The sequence below is a fragment of the Anopheles funestus genome, chromosome 2RL, assembly GCF_943734845.2.
Source record: "Anopheles funestus chromosome 2RL, idAnoFuneDA-416_04, whole genome shotgun sequence".
NCBI classification, from domain to species: domain Eukaryota; kingdom Metazoa; phylum Arthropoda; class Insecta; order Diptera; family Culicidae; genus Anopheles; species Anopheles funestus.
In genome coordinates, this window is record NC_064598.1 from 62,525,156 (window position 1) to 62,541,351 (window position 16,196).

Here is a 16,196-nt window from a genome sequence, read left to right on the forward strand (position 1 = left end):
TTTCATTGTTATCTTTTCTGTTAATAGCCGTTGTATCAATTCGAATAATTTTAAATTATTCGAAAATTGCAAAAGTGATGTAGTTCGATTATTTCTTTAAAACCAAGTTTTAAATTAAAAACTATAGTGGATTAGTAAAAACAAATAAAAAATAATGAATACAATTATTTCAAGTACTTTTTTAATAATTTATCTTGTGTTTGACATGCTTATACGGTGCAAGGATAAAACCATACCGATATTGGATTGTGGCCGAACTGTATAACACTCATAACACTGTTGCGCCTAACATTATGCAACACATTGTTCACAGTGCATTGTGATCAACTTCCATACACATAGCTGGTTATGCTCGATTCAAACAAAATTTTTGAGAAATTTTTTTCCTTCAAACCACAAACATAACTATTTGATTTTATATTGTTTTAATTTTTAATTTTTGTTATTTGATTCCGTTTTAGTTCACTTCTGAAAGTGCCAATTTAAACTCTAAATGCATATTTAGTATGTTTAATTGTTTATTGATGTAAAAAACTACTATCAGCTTTCCTTGTTTTCTTTGTGTGTTTATTTGAAACCAAATAAATTATTAATCAACCTGAAATCGTCATTTTTAGTCATTCATTAGACAATAAATTAGAGAAAAAAGCATGTTCTTTTTTTATTCGTGTAGAATGGCCTGGCCGTATTGATTAAAAAAACTTCTTATTAGCAGCGAAAATTCAATTAAGGAAAATGGTAAATCGCAATTTCGTGTTTTCCGACTCATATACTGTGCGCTTTTAGTTTTAACCACCTTGTTGCCATTCTTCGGATTCATTCAAGCAATACATTCGCGTAATTTGCAGATTGTTTATCTACAAATCCAATTCTAGTAATATGTCGTTAATAGCAATACGGCCAGGCCGTTGTTTAGGAATAAAAAAATAGGTCGTTAATAGCGTATACTGTTTTGGAAACTGCAGTACGAATTCCGACGTTACGCCTGCAGAGCAGAAACATCGACCTCCCATGACTAATGCATTCTTGGCAAGTACTCAGCGTAAGTCAACGACAAAACCTGTTCTTGACCGCGAGATGCTAATGTGACGCATGACGGGTGTTGTGGACTAGTTGTGCATGTACAGTTTATCTTAGAACCAAAGCTTGATCGATTGTTTTGCTGTTTATTATAATCGGTGGCTCTTAGTGATGTATTTCTAAGCTCAATCACAGTATGACCAGCTGAAAATTGCTTGTCAACGGTCTATTAAATATATCCAAAACGTTATCTCGCTGCTGTTTGGTTTTAGACTGAATTCCGGGATTTCCCTGTTATTAACGGTGTTCGCTTAAAGGCCAACATAGAAAGCGCAGAGAGCACGCGTCAATGCCAAGAGCTGCGGTGAAATCCATGACCTTGAAAACCGTCCGAACCGTGGATTTGATAGTGTCGCTGACGATCGTCACGATGCTGCCAGCTGGAGCGTTGCGGAAAACCCTGATGTTGCCATTGATCGTAACCTGAAAATGAATGAAATCAAAAGCAACAAACGAATCTCTTTAATCGTATCCATAACTGACCTCGTCCAATCTGAGAACAAGTGTCACATACTGAACAAAATTTTACCTGGGAATCGCTGTTGACCGATCCAGGGCAACTTTTCGATTAGCAAGTGTAACTGATCCTTCGTAAGGGAAGGGCCATTAGTCGTCTGTGTGTCATTTGGATCTACTTTCAACTGCACTTGATCGTCATCTTCATTACTTTCAACCGACTTGGAATCGTATCGTTCCGGCAGCGTAGAGGGCAGGACCGTAGAGTACTGAGGTGTGTTGGGTTTTGGAGGTTGTGGACGAGGTTTCTCATCCCTTGCTCTCGATCGCTCCTCGTTTGCCAGATCGTGTATAAATCCATCAACATCCTGAGCGCGATGGTTCAAGTCCTTGTTGGATTCGGTTGTCGGGAAGCGCAGTTGACCGATCCAGGGCAACTTTTCGATTAGTAAATGAAACTGATCGCTGGTAAGGGGAGGACCAGTAGTCGTCTGTGTGTCATTTGGATCTACTTTCAACTGCACTTGATCGTCATCTTCATTATTTTCGACCGACTGAGGTGGGTTGGATTTTGGAGGTTGTGGACGAGGTTTCTCATCCCTTGCACTTGATCGCACCTCATTTGCCAGATCGTGTATAAAGTCATTAACATCCTGAGCGAGCTGGTTCGAATCCTCGCTGGACTCGGTTGTGGATTGATCTTCGTGTTCTGGAACCACGATAGGATTAGTCGTTAGTTGCTCTTCCGAAGAGTTATTTTCCACCGAATCGATCGTGGGTGCTGTAGATGCTTTCGGTAGGAAGGTCGTCACTTCGTTTGTTGTTGGAGACGTAGTAGTAGTGGAAGTTGTGGACGTTGAATCGCTGGATCTTGTTGTGTTTTGCTCATCCTCCTTAGGACTATCTGTTACCGGATCCAGCAGATCATCTTGAGGATCTTCGGTTAATTGTTCCTCTTCCGGATAATCTTCAGTTACGGGAAGTTCGTGCTGAGGATCTACCGTTGGTAGTTCATTTTCAATCGGATCCACCGTCGCTTGCACTTCGCTCTGTTGATCATCGTCATACGCTACTGTTTGTTCTTGTGCGGTGGTAGTAGAAGGGGAATTTTCCACGATAGGTTTCACCACGGCCTGGAGTTCTTCATCGCCCAGCAGAAAGTCAATGCTTCGTTGTGGCGCAGATTGTATTCTAGGCACAAAAGCACTGCACAACAGCACTAACCACAACACCAACACCGAATGGTTCATGATCACGTCGACTAGGTTCGTACTTCACACTGGCTTGCTTGCAATCAGAAGTCAACGCCTTCACAAAAAACACCTTCACAGCTGTCTATTTCCTAAGCGCGTTACGAATCGTACCACCACCGATCACTGGAACCGTTCGAGTAGATTTGATCGCAGAGACAGGAAATGCGGCACGTTTTTATAGGCAATCGTTAATTTATTCTCGATCGAGCAAAATGCGCGACGAATGCTGACGATTACTCATTTACTAGAGCGCTAAGACTAGTGAAGATCTAGTGAGCAGCACTAGACAATGTGATTACTTGTGGCTTATGAAAATCGGAGAGATACAAAAAAAGAAAAAATAAATTGTAGGACAGTTAATTTCTAGTCATGATTCTTGCATAATCAAATCATTGCACATTCATCTAAATACAGTTAAATACAATTGAAATTATAAAAGCAGTATGGAAATATTATTTTTGTAATTCAACGAAAAGTTCGTCACAATTGTTGTAAACACGAAACAAACTCGTTATGAACATCGCTTAATCATTCAAAACATGTTGATCTCCCACGGGATATAGGATCTCCCACTTTTTGTGATAGTTACATGGAAACCATTATACGCTGATATATTGCTCTCAAGACATCGAAGTTGCATATTAATTGTGATATTGTGCCTTTTGAAGGGCGTTGCGTTGCTATTCACGTACTAGAACAATTTCAGAATCCTACAGGAACTGCCATGTCATGACAACAGCTGTAGGAACAATGCATCTGATTGATGTACGAAACAAACCGACAGTACCCGTTCATACATGAAGATTTCGAACAATACTTTATTCGGCCTGATGATGTCACCTTACTAAGCTATCACTTACGTCCTATGGTTTAATCTTACGGCCTAAAGACGTTAGTTGGAATGGGCATCACCGGGAAGTAGTCGGCATAATTGACTCCTCGTTAGTGTGATGCTTCCTTGAGCTGCATTATCTGCAATTATTGGCGGTAGCAGCTAACGGCTAAACAGATTGCTGTTATTCGTTGTCACTGCCTTGCTTTCGTTGCGCTTCCTGCAGCTTCAAACGCTTGCTGTATCCTTTAAGGTTTGCTGTTGAAAGACGCAAGAACAAACACAACGATCGTTAACAGCTGGTGTGCATTAAGTGTGTGTGTTTATTGCACTAAAACGGTTTACTTACGCGGAACCTGTTTCTTGGCCTTCTGCTTCGCCGGTGTTGGAACGAGCTCTGGTTCCGTGGTAGTAACGGGGCTGACGGTGGTGGTGTCTTGTTCCGTGACGCTGCTTACGGTTGTACTGATACTGTCACTCTGATCCTTAGCGTCTTCCTTGACGGTATCCGAGCGTTCACTTGCACCCGGCTTAGAACTCCCTTCAACGGCTTTTGCCTGCTGTTCCTCTGCCTTTGCTGTCGTTGCCGGCTGTGGCAGTTCCTCCGATGGAACAGCCGAACGAACTTCTGGCGCGGGTTTGTTGGCTAGTGCTGCGTTTACTTCTGCTACAGTAACTTTCTCGGTAGGTTTATCAGTGTTCTCAGCCACTGCAACAACAGTGGTTACGTCTTCATCCTTTACACTTGGTACCACAACTACGACGGTTTCAGTAGTGGCCGATCGTGCGGAGGATTCTTCCTTGCTGACATCGACAGGTTTAGCTGTGTCTGGTTTAGTTTCAACAACAGCTTGCACGCTCTGAACCACACTCGGACTACTGCTGGTCACTTCTTCTTTGCGTGTGGAAGCTTTCTCCTCAGCCTTTTCATCATTTTTTACTACCTTTTCAGTTGTGGCAGAAGGAGTAGTAGTTGCCGCTTCCGTACTTTTTTCTTCCGCTTCCGTCACTGGGACATCCTTCGGGAGCACTTCCTTCTGGTCGGCACTCTTGCTGTCAAGCTGCACCTCTTCCTGAATGACTGTAACGTGGATTTTGGTAACGGCTGGCTCTGCTTCAACCGGTTGCGATACCTTCAGCCCTTCTACAATAGGAGCAGCACGGACTTTGGTAGGCTTGGCTTCTTCTTTACCCTCGGTTTGTGGCTCGGGATCATTGGCAGTCAATGTTGGTTGCGTAACGCCTGCAGCAGTAACGGGTACAACCTCTGGTACAGCTGCACTAGATTCCTTAGTCTCTTCGACAACTGGTTTCTTTTCTTCCGCTGGCTCGACGGCAACTTTTACGACTACCTGATCGGTGACCTTTACCTCTGGCTTGACATCTTTCTCAGTTTGTTCCACCGGGAGAACGCTTGTTGTAGAACGCGCTTGTGATGGTTCTGGTTTTGTCTCAGTTTTAGGTTCCGCGGCCAATTTTCCAGTCTTTTCTTCAGTTACTGCTTTTACTTCGGGAGCCACTTCCACCGTTTGTTCGTTCTTTTTTACTTCTACAATTTCCTCCTTTTTGTCTTCCACTTTCACATTCTCAACCAACTTCGCTACAGAATCTTTCTCTTTCTCCACAACTTTCGTTTCTTCCTTGACACTCTTCTCAACTGGGGCAGTTTCCTTCTCCATCAATTTAGGTTCGACAGCTAAAGTCTCGGGAACAGCTATTTTCGGTTCGGCAGCAACAACAGATTCCGTAACTTCAAGTCGTGTTTCATCTTTGTTCGTTACAGTTGTCGGAACAGTCTCAGTAGTAGCAACGGTGACAGGAGCGTCCTTGGGTTTTCCATCTGTGGGTTCTTTAAGGGGAGCAGACTTCACTTCCTCTACTGGAACAGCCGGCTTTGCAACTTCCGCGTTAACTGAGGCTTTCTCATTCAACTTTTCCGGGACAGTTTTTAATTCCTCCGTTTTACTTTCAGCTGGTTTTACAGCTTCCTTGGTTGCTGTAACCTTCTTTTCCTCAGCGAGATCTTTGGATGATGAAACTTCCACCGGGCTGTTTACCTGTTCGGCTTTAGTTTCTATGGGCAGGTCACTGGAGTGCTGTGCAAGTGCACTGTTTACAGGGTACACGGCAAATACTTCCTCCTTCGGGACAGGAAGAGCATAGCACGTGGCAATAGCCACGGCTGTTGCAATCACCAGGCAAAGCTTCATGGCTGAAAGGGGACAAGGGAAGCAATTAAATAGATTAATCAAACAGAGTAGAACCTTCCATGCTTAATAGAGGGTGCACTTCATTCATCTTTGAAACTGCATTAAATCTTTGCATCATTAGTGAATCATCATTCCGATGACCTACTCACAATCACGTGCATGCTTAGGAAATCTAAATTTAAATCGATCGTAATATTCTCTACCTTATTGACAGTATTTCACAAGAAAAGCAAATCAGAAATTCGATGTGTGCGGTTTGTGGACTTAGCGACAACTCAATATTTATTCCATCCGATCGAAACGGACGTAAGCGGTTAAATTTACTCGAAACGAAAATAACTCACAAGATAAAAGATCGACCGTGCAGAGACAGCTGTTGAGCCTGCATATGCTAATTGGATTGCTATCTGCAACCCGTCAACATTAGTCACATTCTTCTGGAGCACGCGAAACCTGTTCATGTTGGGCTCGACGCAACAGTGGACGAAACTGGCTTCTGCACATTCGCCATACACTTTGCCTGTCACCATTAGCATTCACTGTCAGGGTGCTTAGGCGTTATGAGATGAGGATCGTTTGTATTCCGACGTACGGTAACGAGATGTTCACAGCATCTCCAATCCGAAGTATCTCCTACCTAAAAAAAACATTATCGTAGCCTCCCTATCACTGGCCTTGGCCTATAATTGGTGACTTATTTTCACAGCGGTACTTTGTTCGCTAAAGTTCACTAGGGGGGAAGAACCTCTTTGGAAACAGGTTACCAGCTGTTGGATCACTATCCCATCTACATTAGATGCAATGCCGCAAAACTCTTGTCTTTAAAGAGGAAATAGGTGTGGCTCGGACCATTCGATTTTAATGACGGAGGGTGCTTTGGCGTGCTTTTTTAAATATCTAGACGATGATGTTTTGGATGACAGCATAGCGTCGATTATGCACGGGCCAGCTACCGTTGTAGCTTACGGTGGCATAAGCGGCATATGAGAATTGCCCCGAATTAGATACCCCATAATGGCCAACCGTATGCTCCACCCATTCGAATTGTTTTGCGATACTGAGAGTGAATGTGAATCTTCCTTTCTACTGGGGCTTGGTTTCTACGCGCATTGAGCCCCTTCCTCTCAACACGTAACTGCAGTGCCGGTTCAGAAGAAACCACACACCACCATAGAGAGGTGTGTATAAGTTTAAAGTTTTTTTTTTCAATTTCACTTCAGTTCAAACCACCTAACGGTTGGGTTGGCTGGTACGAATCGGCGTCACACAATTTGTGAGTGATGCTGCCATTTACGGGGCAACACGCTAATTACGTCGCGTTGCGCGTTTGATCAATTTGTTATTCGCTGCCGTAGAGAGTTAAATGCCCAGAACGTGACGTGCACTGGTGATGGGAATAGCTAGCGGCAAAAAGACGCATGAGGCGTGTATGTGTGTATGTGGGATGAGGTATGTTATGTTGTTTGGGGTTGTGCAGACTGCACCGATTGACCGGACCACTCACCCGACTGCCGTGTGCATTACGTGTGTACAAGAAGAACACCCAAGATGGGCAATGTCTTGCCGAGGCTGCTGCAATTGCAAAGCACCGAAATCAAAACGAGGTCGAGCGAGATGGCGTTTACCGCTGCGCTTCGAATGGTTTCGGCACTAATGGAAAATCGTTTGGTTTGGCACTGGAACCGGCCAACACGGCCAGCCACCATTCGTCGATCAAAGGGACGGCGGTGACCTTAGAGACGGTTCGGTTTAGCACTATGAACGGTATAGTACAGGGTACCCGTGTAGCGTGCCCATGCCCCAAACGATCTCACTGCTTTGTCGATGGACAATGGGTTTAGGATGCAAGGGAAGGTTACGATAAGAAATTCCATCCGACCAGCTTCAAATCTTTCTATCTCCGTGAATGCCATTCAGATGGTTTGAAAATGCAACGCAGTACGTTCCACCGATGCCCGAGAAATGAGACCAAACTACGGTGGTTGGGCGACCTTGTGAAGTTCACAATCGGAATTCATTAAACTTCACTCGTATACGAACTTCTGGCCTGTGACTCCAGCGTCCAAAACATGGGACAGGAAATTAAATGCCACACAGAAGCTTCTTGAACTTATTTATACCATATGAAACAACTCTGAGGAACCGAGCTAATCTTATCGTACCGTTTAGAAATGATTCTTTTGTTCCGGTTCGTCGCTTACGTTGTGGATCACGCCAAGCACCGCGGATTTGATCACAGCCGGACGTTAGAAGATTTCACTGATGAACTCCTCTCCCAAGACCCGTGCTTAAGCAGGCTATAATTAATGAATTCCCAATCCCCAACGATACCATGTTACCTAGCTAAGAGCCTCTATATATAGAGGTTTTTTTTAACAACCTCACGGTGGCCTTCCCATGGGTGGCGTGGAGGACTAATTAAGTATGCAGATTTTTTCTCCACATTTTTCGAGCCCATTCTTTCGATGGAGCCGAACCGTAACTTCTTTTCTCGCACACGCCTGTTTGTGTGTGTGTGTGTATGGTTTTATATGAGTACGCGTCAAATGTGCCTTTGGGTTTGGGTTTTATGTATTTCGGCAACCACGCGAATTGTTGTTTGAATAATAATAATCACAGGAAAAACAACTCGTGCTGCCATTCTTAGTTCACCGCCAGAGCCACCGAAGCCACGATATAAATGGAACCAAGCAATCATGTTCTACAGTGGGAAGACAGGAATTTACGATGCTGTTTTTTTGAGTGTGTGTGGTTGGGATTAATGTTTGGTCAAACGCCTGGTCAAAAAATTCACAAAACCCAACGAACCGTATCAAGCAAACATTAATTTTCAAAACGACAAGAAACACAATTTCCTGTTGGTGATTTTGAGCAAAGCCCGACTGAGTTTTCTTTTACCTACAACAAATTAAATTCATAAGAATTCATTCTTTGTCATGAACTTTGCTTGTGTGAACATTTTGCTTGTGTCAACCAGAAGGGTATACCAATGAAAAACAATATTTAATTTAGCATCATAAAAATATTATTAACATTCCGTAGATACAACAAAAATCGCTTTCAATTTCTTTTGCAGAAATGCATCACATGCAATAATGAGATAACTTGAGATAAATGATAATAAAAAAACATGATCATCCCATCAGTACCACTTTCACTGACACTTCCTTGCAAAGCACACGCGATACGATGGGACGATTTCCTTCTTCCAAAACAGGTCATCAGGCCCCGTTTCCATCGGTGCCTTTGCGTCCTCGACCCGTTCGATTTCCCTTTCGATGACCCACACTCGGCACGACCATTAACGCGAGCACACACGATGATAATGGAGGGAAACATTTCATAATTTCTCCGAATCCAAACGGGCCGCTCTCTGCGGCAAGATTACGCAAGGTGCATCGCGTCCATCACAACACACAACACCAAGCGACGAACCCTCGTTTTGTGCAGGTGTGTCCACAGTCACCCAAACCATTCGACGGAAAGCAAAAGCACACACTCCCTGAAGGTTTCAATCAAAACCTTCTGCCTGCGAAACAATCCAAATAGCATTGGAAGGATCGCGGGAACAAACGACCAACAAAAAAAAAATGGATACCACTAATCACTAACCATGTATCTTCGATTGAGGTCAACATGAAAACAATCAACAGAAAGCCCCCTTGTTGACTGATTGCTAAAAATATGATCGGATTACGGGTGGAACAAAACCAACCCCCCGGCAAGGTGATTAGTTCAAGTTTGCATCCGCGCGGTATTACCGATCGGAATGAATTTAACGTCGAAGCCCTTCATACATTTCAGGGGCATTCCTGGGCGGACACACAATACGAATCACTAACCGACTAATGCCTACCTGTGCGTTGCAAGATGCTAAGGGCGCAAGGTTTTGTATTGTTTTTACGCTCGGTGTTTGAAGAGCAGGTTTTGCGCAGATCACGATCACACTGTAGATCAACTACTACTACAGACTACTAGGGCTTTGAACACCAGTCTATGGATGTGAGATAGAAAGAAAGAAGAAAAAACAACAACTAAAACCTGTTCTCCAGCGATCTACTACGCCGAACTGAACGTGCACCACTATTTTCTGAATGAGTTTCAAACGCACACGCACCACCGTCGAACACTAACCCTCTGCGCGTAGATATACACAACGTTCCCCGATGCAGCCGGATGGGCTCCAGCTGTTTATGCTACGGTCACTTTCGATGGACTAAACCTGGCACACATCTCGTGTTCAGCTTTATACCAGCCCCGATCTTGCTCCCTTCTTCGCTATGTTGCTTCTCTGTTGCTTTTCTTGTACCGATGGAAGGGGACGCAGGGGACGATGTTAGCGCAAGGCGGAAACCAATCTCTGGAGGAGACAAGATTTTGGCAAAACACTCAAATGCAAGATCTGAAGAAGAACATTCAACATGCGCCGCAGAAAACGCACGCCAATAATACCGATCGTCGGGCGGATGCGACCCTTACAATGGTAGAAGAATATTTTCCCGTTTTTTGCATTGAGAATTTATATGGGAGATTGAATCGATCGAGCTTTTCGTTGAGTGGTTTCTAGAGCATCCGCTGATTCTTAACATATTTGTTGTTGTATAACGAACCATCGCAGATCGCGAACATGTTTGCTCTATCTAATCACCATTTTCGTTTTTGCAGCGAACGTTTGTAAGGGGTGTTATGCATTCTAAAGGTAGTTGAAGATCTTCGAAGGCTTCAAAAACCCCAAGGCTGTACGATGGCGAATCCACTCCTCATCGAGTACGCCCCGGGGTTGAGAGCGAACCCAATTAAAATGATTCCTACAGCCATTTCGGGAGCCATTTGGGCGATCTTCAAGACACGAATTGGCACTTCGTTCGGTCGAGAAGCGAAGACGACTCGTGAGGCGTCTTTGTACATCTCCAAAGTGTGGGTCAATGACACCTCTTTTAAGCCATAGACAGAGAGACCCGCGAAGACTCGCACGAGTAATCGAACCATTCTGGCAATACGCTCTACCCGTCACAAACGAACCACGTGCGAGGGGCAGCAACGATGGGGAGGTCACTAGCCACTGGTTGATCTTGAACTTGTTTGTTGGCGGCTCGTGAAGAAATTGGACAGCGCCGAAACGGAAGTTGACAAGATACACATAATAATGGCCATTCGGTTTTCATCGTTTAGAAGCCCCAAAGGGAAGCAAAGACGTGAGAACAAAGCACAGCGCGACTGGCGATAGCGCAATTACAAAATGTGGCTTCATCTTCGTTTCCTATGGGCGAAGGCTTTTTCCACGCGCTCGCATTGAAGATTTTGACCATTTCCTGCGTTTTGCGAGGTTAGATCGCGTGAGATCAATCTGGGATTGCTGGTAGTAAAAGGATAGCATACGCTGGATGACCGACCGTCGAGCGATCTGGGAACGTTGGTTTTGATTTTTTTTCTTCTTCTTCTTTATTATGCTGGTTGTGCAGGGAGCGCGAGCTAATATATGCAGCACGATGCTATAACACGACTCCAGCGCGGGAAAGAAAAGCGAAAACATAAAACATTTCGCATTAATAACTCCGCTCGTGTTTGGTGTTTTTGCTTTATGGCAATCATTTTTTACGTTCCGTTCACGTGTCTTCAAAGTGATTGCAGAATCCTTAACATTTTAACCTAAAATATTGATCAAGTAAAATTAGTGATAACTTTACCGTACCCAGGTTAACTCACCTAATTAATCTTCATTAAATTGTATCTAATTTTATAACCCATATTAGAATTGCATCATTAAGATTGTGCTTGGTTTTATTTCCGCATACCCTTTAGAGGCAACAATAAGCATCAATCTTTTTCGTGCCTGCTAAATATTCAGAGTACATATCTGCATACCCACAAATCCCCAACGAACTGTTCAGTCAAAGGCTTTCCGTACGGCCTATTAAGCCACCGCAAGGTTATAAACTTTGACTGACATTTGCTTTTCCGTTATACTCAAACAGTATTACCTGCAGTAGATCGTACCTTGAAATCGATCGATATGTTTACTCACCCCATTAATAGATTGGATCATCGCTTTAATTTGGAAATCATTTCGTCACATTCCGTCTCTGCACACAAATGACAGCAAAGCCAAGAAAGTATACTTGCATTTCGTTTTCTTAACAAATGGTTTACTGATATATTTTTTTACCATTATTTAACTACGCAAAACACACATTCTCCCATTCATTCGATCATCGTATAAATATAGCTTATAAAAAAATGTATTCTTCAGAAATTAAGTCAATTCCGATTACACACATTAGCCGAGCCGTGAACTGTTGACGTTCATTCGTAAAAAGATACTTACAAGCATCTACTGGTTATTTTTTCAACAATCAATTTAACGAGGTTCCCGCCAACAAAAAAGGTAATTCTAACATGAACATTTCTTCCATGCGGGAAGTAATTAAAACTCCTCTTCCATCGGTTTTTTCATGGGAGATTCGTTTTTCAGTATTGTTTCTGCCTTCTTCTCGTCCATGCTCAGCGCCATCGTTAACAATCCAACCATGCATTTGTGATCGTCCACCGGATTATTGCCTTCAATCGGGGTTAAACAGAAAACGAAAGATTTAACCAATGAGGAAATATTTAAAACAAACCTCCCCCTGTTGGGGTGGCTCCACTTACCATTCTCCACAGTAACATCCTTCTCCAATTGTAATTTCTGCTGCGCAATCGTTAGCATGCCTTCCTCGATCGTACCTTCCGATACGAGCTTGTAAATCGTAACGGGTTTCTTCTGACCCATTCGATGAGCGCGATCCTCTGCCTGCTTGTCATTGTACGGATTGAAGTCAATGTCGTGTATGATTACAGTATCAGCCGCGGTCAAATTAATGCCCAAACCACCCGCCTTTGTTGACAGCAGGAATATGAAAAGATTTGGATCTTGCGTGTACCGATCAATCAGTTCCTGGCGCTCGGTGACGGCCGTCGCACCATCTAGTCTCAAGAAACCGTACTTTCGAATGTGTAGGTACTTTTCCATAATATCCAGCATCATGGTAAACTGGCTGAAGATCAATACACGATGCCCTTCCTCCTTCATCTTCGGCAATAATTTATCCAGCTGGCGAAATTTTCCCGAAGACGTAATCAGCTTCTCAGGTAACCGCAGGTCATACAATGTCTTGAAAAACAAAAATTACGGAATGAAAAGTTTCTTGCATCCATTCTATAATTTCGGTTCGGACGATCAACGTCTTATCTAAACGTGTTTTATAAAAGAAATATTTCATAATTTACCGTATATTTGTCGCGCATTGTGTATAGCTTGAAGTCGGATAGGTATGCAATGTCGTAGAAAATTTCATCAGCATTGTTACCTTTATAGTCCGGATCGGTTGCTAATTTTCTTGCAATTTGTCGCACATCATCGTCGGAGTAATAATACCTCAATAGCAAAGGATGATTGGCCAGTTTTCTTAATTCCATCATGATGGACATTCCGCTAATTTCCGTATTTTCCTTGATAACTCCAGTAGCCTTTTGATACTCGTTTACAACTTCATTATATTTCTCCTTTTGTGAGTCGATCATGGGCGTTTTAAGCTGCAATTTGCATACGTTTAGTTTTCCGTAATTAGGTCCTGGTTAAGGTTAAATCCGATAGATCACGTAGGATATCCACTTACAATAATGTCCGTTTTGGGAGGCAGCATCTGTAGCACATCCTGTTTGAGACGACGGAGTACAAACGGCTTCATTATCAATTTAGCGCGATCAATTTGATTTTTTTCAAACGAAGTTAGTTGCTCCTCGATATCACCTTTGGTTGGTTTCTGTAACAAAAAAATATTCGTTTACTGATGCCAAAAAATCTAGTATGTGAACATTTTTAAAATTTTTACCTTGCCCTGAAACATTGCTCTAATATCATCCAACTTGGTACCGATTAGCTTGGGCATTACGAAACAGAGCAACGACATGAGCTCGAGCAGATTGTTCTGTAACGGTGTACCCGTCAACAGGATGCGACGCTTGGCATTAATACGCATAAGATTTTGGTATCGCTGCGAATGAACATTCTTCAGCATATGTGCCTCGTCGAACACAACGTAATCGAACTGCGTTACGCGCCACATTTTTCTCTCTTCGCCCGATGCACCCATCATGTGGTACGTAGTCAACACGACGTCTACCTCGTTGATGCCATTTTTCGCCCAGTCTACGCGTATCATACGACGATCGGCTTGATTTCCGTAATATTTCAATATTACCAGTTCGGGGCACCATTTCACAAGTTCCTGCTCCCAGTTGTCCATGGTAGAAGATGGAACCACCACCAGAGACGGCCGTTCTTGATGACAGTTTTCTTTCAACCATGCCAGGAACGCAATGATCTGAATTGTCTTTCCGAGTCCCATTTCGTCGGCCAGAATTGCGTTCATATTGTGGCGGTGCATGATGGTAAGCCAGTTCAATCCAACGAGCTGATACTCCGCTAATTTCAGTCCCTCCCCTATATTTCCCGGCTGCTCAACCAGCGTGTCGCCAGACGCTATCGCTTCCTCCAACTTTTTAACAATTTTCTTACACTTTCCCATCACCGCTACTATATTGTTCCGACGCGTTAGGTACTCTTGCGTGTTGTTCAATATATCGGTTTGCAGGGATCTATGAGATTTCAATTTTTCTACCAGATTTTTCCAATCCTTGAATGGGCGTAATTCTAACAAAAGCTCAATTTTCTTCATCGATAGCGATTTAACACAATCTAACTCATGCAATGCAGCAGAATTGAGAAATTCTAAAACGCCTTTCCGTTCGCCCGTCAACTTTCCATGGCTATACCCTCCGTGCCCATCGCTATCTTCATCGCTATCGAATACGAGCTGTGTAGGACGGTCCGAATCGTAATCACTTTCATCTTCACTCTTGTTTGATTCTTGGACGCGTCTCTTTTTTGCGTGCCGCTCATTTTGACCAGCTCCATTCTGAGCCTTTGGTTCAGATGGTGCTGGTTTTACGGGTGATGGGCTTACAATAATTTTGCGTTTGAAAGCAGATTTCTTGAGTTCTGCAATTGCTTTGTCGACGTCCCATTCGTTGGACATTAAAGCTGTTTGTAGCAACATTGCATCAATTTCCATGCATGCGCGTCGAACTGTCTGAAGTCGCAATTCTTTCTCTTTCACAGTTAACGCAGCAGCAGATGTTGTGGTCCCATTGTCTTTTACGGCTCCCACGACCGGGATCGGTACAGGCTTAATCGGAATAGATGATGTATCGCTTTCGCTGTCACTGTCTCCCATCATCTGAATTCGCTTCCGTCCAGGAATAAGAGACAGTTTCGAATCTAAAAAATCGCAGTTTAATAAAAAAAAAAGTTAGATGTAGAAGGAGTTTTTACGTGTTTCTGTTTTATGTAACGATGTGCAGGAGGGATTAAGCCTTAATATTGGCCTATTAGAATCTTGAGCCGCACATAGCAGGAAATTGAGCCCTTGCTATGGAATATGATCGATGCGGATTGGGTTTGATTGAATGTGGCCGCTACATTTAACCAACTTAATTTTAAACTGAAAAAAAGACAAATGAATAAACAAATTATCTGTATCAACGAAAAAATACGGATTTTCCACTCAAATAAAAATAATATCAAGTTACCAAAGTAATGCAAAAAACCAAAAACGATACAATTCTACCATGTTTTAACTGTTTTTAACATAAACAGCTAATTTCTGATTTCGGACAGCTCCTTTCCATAAACATAAATATATAGTAAACCTTTTCACATTACTAGGCCAGCACTCCCACACAAGCCTACCTGCGATTTCGGTACCATCCTCAATCCCATTCTGGGTACACTTTCGAAATCCTCGTAGTGACATGATCTTGGTTGCCGTGGCGACGATGCTTGCTTGGCGTGCTTTTAGTGCAGGTGGTAAAACGTTTTCCGTAGCACGTCGTTATTCCGCCAAACGTCTCTTTAACCCGCACACTCCAATGTTTCTGAGCACAAATATTACCAACACAACAAGAAGCTATGAAGAGGAAACGAAAAAACTCTCACGGACCGAAAGCCCCAACTTTACATGGATTGTAATCGGTTCTTTCGTTCATAACATTACATCAAATGAAGTTAATACACCAAACAGTGATTGTACATTTACACAAGAACTAAATTTACAGAAAAATACATCAATTCACTTTTTCTTCTCGTACACAAAACGCAGCTCGATCTCGTTTCACAGCTTGCACCAACTTTTTTTTATTCGCAAAGCCGACGCTTTTTGACAGCTGATCGTCTTTGGTGGTGTGCGTGAGCTTTTGTAAACCAATAAACATTTTAGAAAGATTACATAGAATACGAACTAGCTAAATAAATAAAACAATTGTAAT

At 42.9% G+C, this 16,196-nt stretch overlaps 3 protein-coding genes across 5 annotated transcripts; all 3 read right to left on the bottom strand.

Annotated features, from left to right (window-relative positions):
- Positions 1-1,146: 1,146 nt before the first annotated feature.
- On the bottom strand, positions 1,147-2,950 carry LOC125775131 (FK506-binding protein 5-like). The gene is made up of 2 exons (XM_049445643.1): positions 1,610-2,950; positions 1,147-1,503 (listed from the first exon to the last, which is right to left on the bottom strand). The coding sequence occupies exons 1-2, from the start codon at positions 2,784-2,786 to the stop codon at positions 1,367-1,369; spliced, it is 1,314 nt and encodes a 437-aa protein (XP_049301600.1). The 5' UTR covers positions 2,787-2,950; the 3' UTR covers positions 1,147-1,366.
- A 633-nt stretch (positions 2,951-3,583) lies between these two features.
- On the bottom strand, positions 3,584-10,614 carry LOC125775123 (protein bangles and beads-like). Of its 2 annotated transcripts, none has more exons than XM_049445626.1 (3): positions 9,966-10,614; positions 3,971-5,833; positions 3,584-3,879 (listed from the first exon to the last, which is right to left on the bottom strand). In XM_049445626.1, the coding sequence occupies exons 2-3, from the start codon at positions 5,829-5,831 to the stop codon at positions 3,806-3,808; spliced, it is 1,935 nt and encodes a 644-aa protein (XP_049301583.1). In that variant the 5' UTR covers positions 5,832-5,833; positions 9,966-10,614; the 3' UTR covers positions 3,584-3,805. The 2 variants fall into 2 exon arrangements, with proteins under 2 accessions (XP_049301583.1, XP_049301582.1); XM_049445625.1 differs by having other exon boundaries at positions 9,688-10,613.
- A 1,421-nt stretch (positions 10,615-12,035) lies between these two features.
- On the bottom strand, positions 12,036-16,182 carry LOC125775121 (SWI/SNF-related matrix-associated actin-dependent regulator of chromatin subfamily A containing DEAD/H box 1 homolog). 2 transcript variants are annotated; one of them, XM_049445623.1, is made up of 6 exons: positions 15,622-16,182; positions 13,703-15,150; positions 13,487-13,633; positions 13,098-13,403; positions 12,480-12,981; positions 12,036-12,389 (listed from the first exon to the last, which is right to left on the bottom strand). In XM_049445623.1, the coding sequence occupies exons 1-6, from the start codon at positions 15,683-15,685 to the stop codon at positions 12,256-12,258; spliced, it is 2,601 nt and encodes an 866-aa protein (XP_049301580.1). In that variant the 5' UTR covers positions 15,686-16,182; the 3' UTR covers positions 12,036-12,255. The 2 variants fall into 2 exon arrangements, with proteins under 2 accessions (XP_049301580.1, XP_049301581.1); XM_049445624.1 differs by having other exon boundaries at positions 13,703-15,373; positions 15,622-16,181.
- Between the last annotated feature and the right edge of the window lie 14 nt (positions 16,183-16,196).

Bases quoted from the DNA above. Each gene is read 5' to 3' on its own strand.
- LOC125775131 (XM_049445643.1), bottom strand. From the start codon at position 2,786: ATGAACCATTCGGTGTTGGTGTTGTGGTTAGTGCTGTTGTGCAGTGCT. The intron at 1,504-1,609 runs GTAAAATTTTGT...ATTCATTTTCAG, and splicing joins CGGTCAACAGCGATTCCCAG to GTTACGATCAATGGCAACAT.
- LOC125775123 (XM_049445626.1), bottom strand. From the start codon at position 5,831: ATGAAGCTTTGCCTGGTGATTGCAACAGCCGTGGCTATTGCCACGTGC. The intron at 3,880-3,970 runs GTAAGTAAACCG...GTCTTTCAACAG, and splicing joins GGCCAAGAAACAGGTTCCGC to CAAACCTTAAAGGATACAGC.
- LOC125775121 (XM_049445623.1), bottom strand. From the start codon at position 15,685: ATGTCACTACGAGGATTTCGAAAGTGTACCCAGAATGGGATTGAGGAT. The intron at 13,404-13,486 runs GTAAGTGGATAT...TGCAAATTGCAG, and splicing joins CTCCCAAAACGGACATTATT to CTTAAAACGCCCATGATCGA. The intron at 12,982-13,097 runs GTAAATTATGAA...TTGTTTTTCAAG, and splicing joins CAATGCGCGACAAATATACG to ACATTGTATGACCTGCGGTT.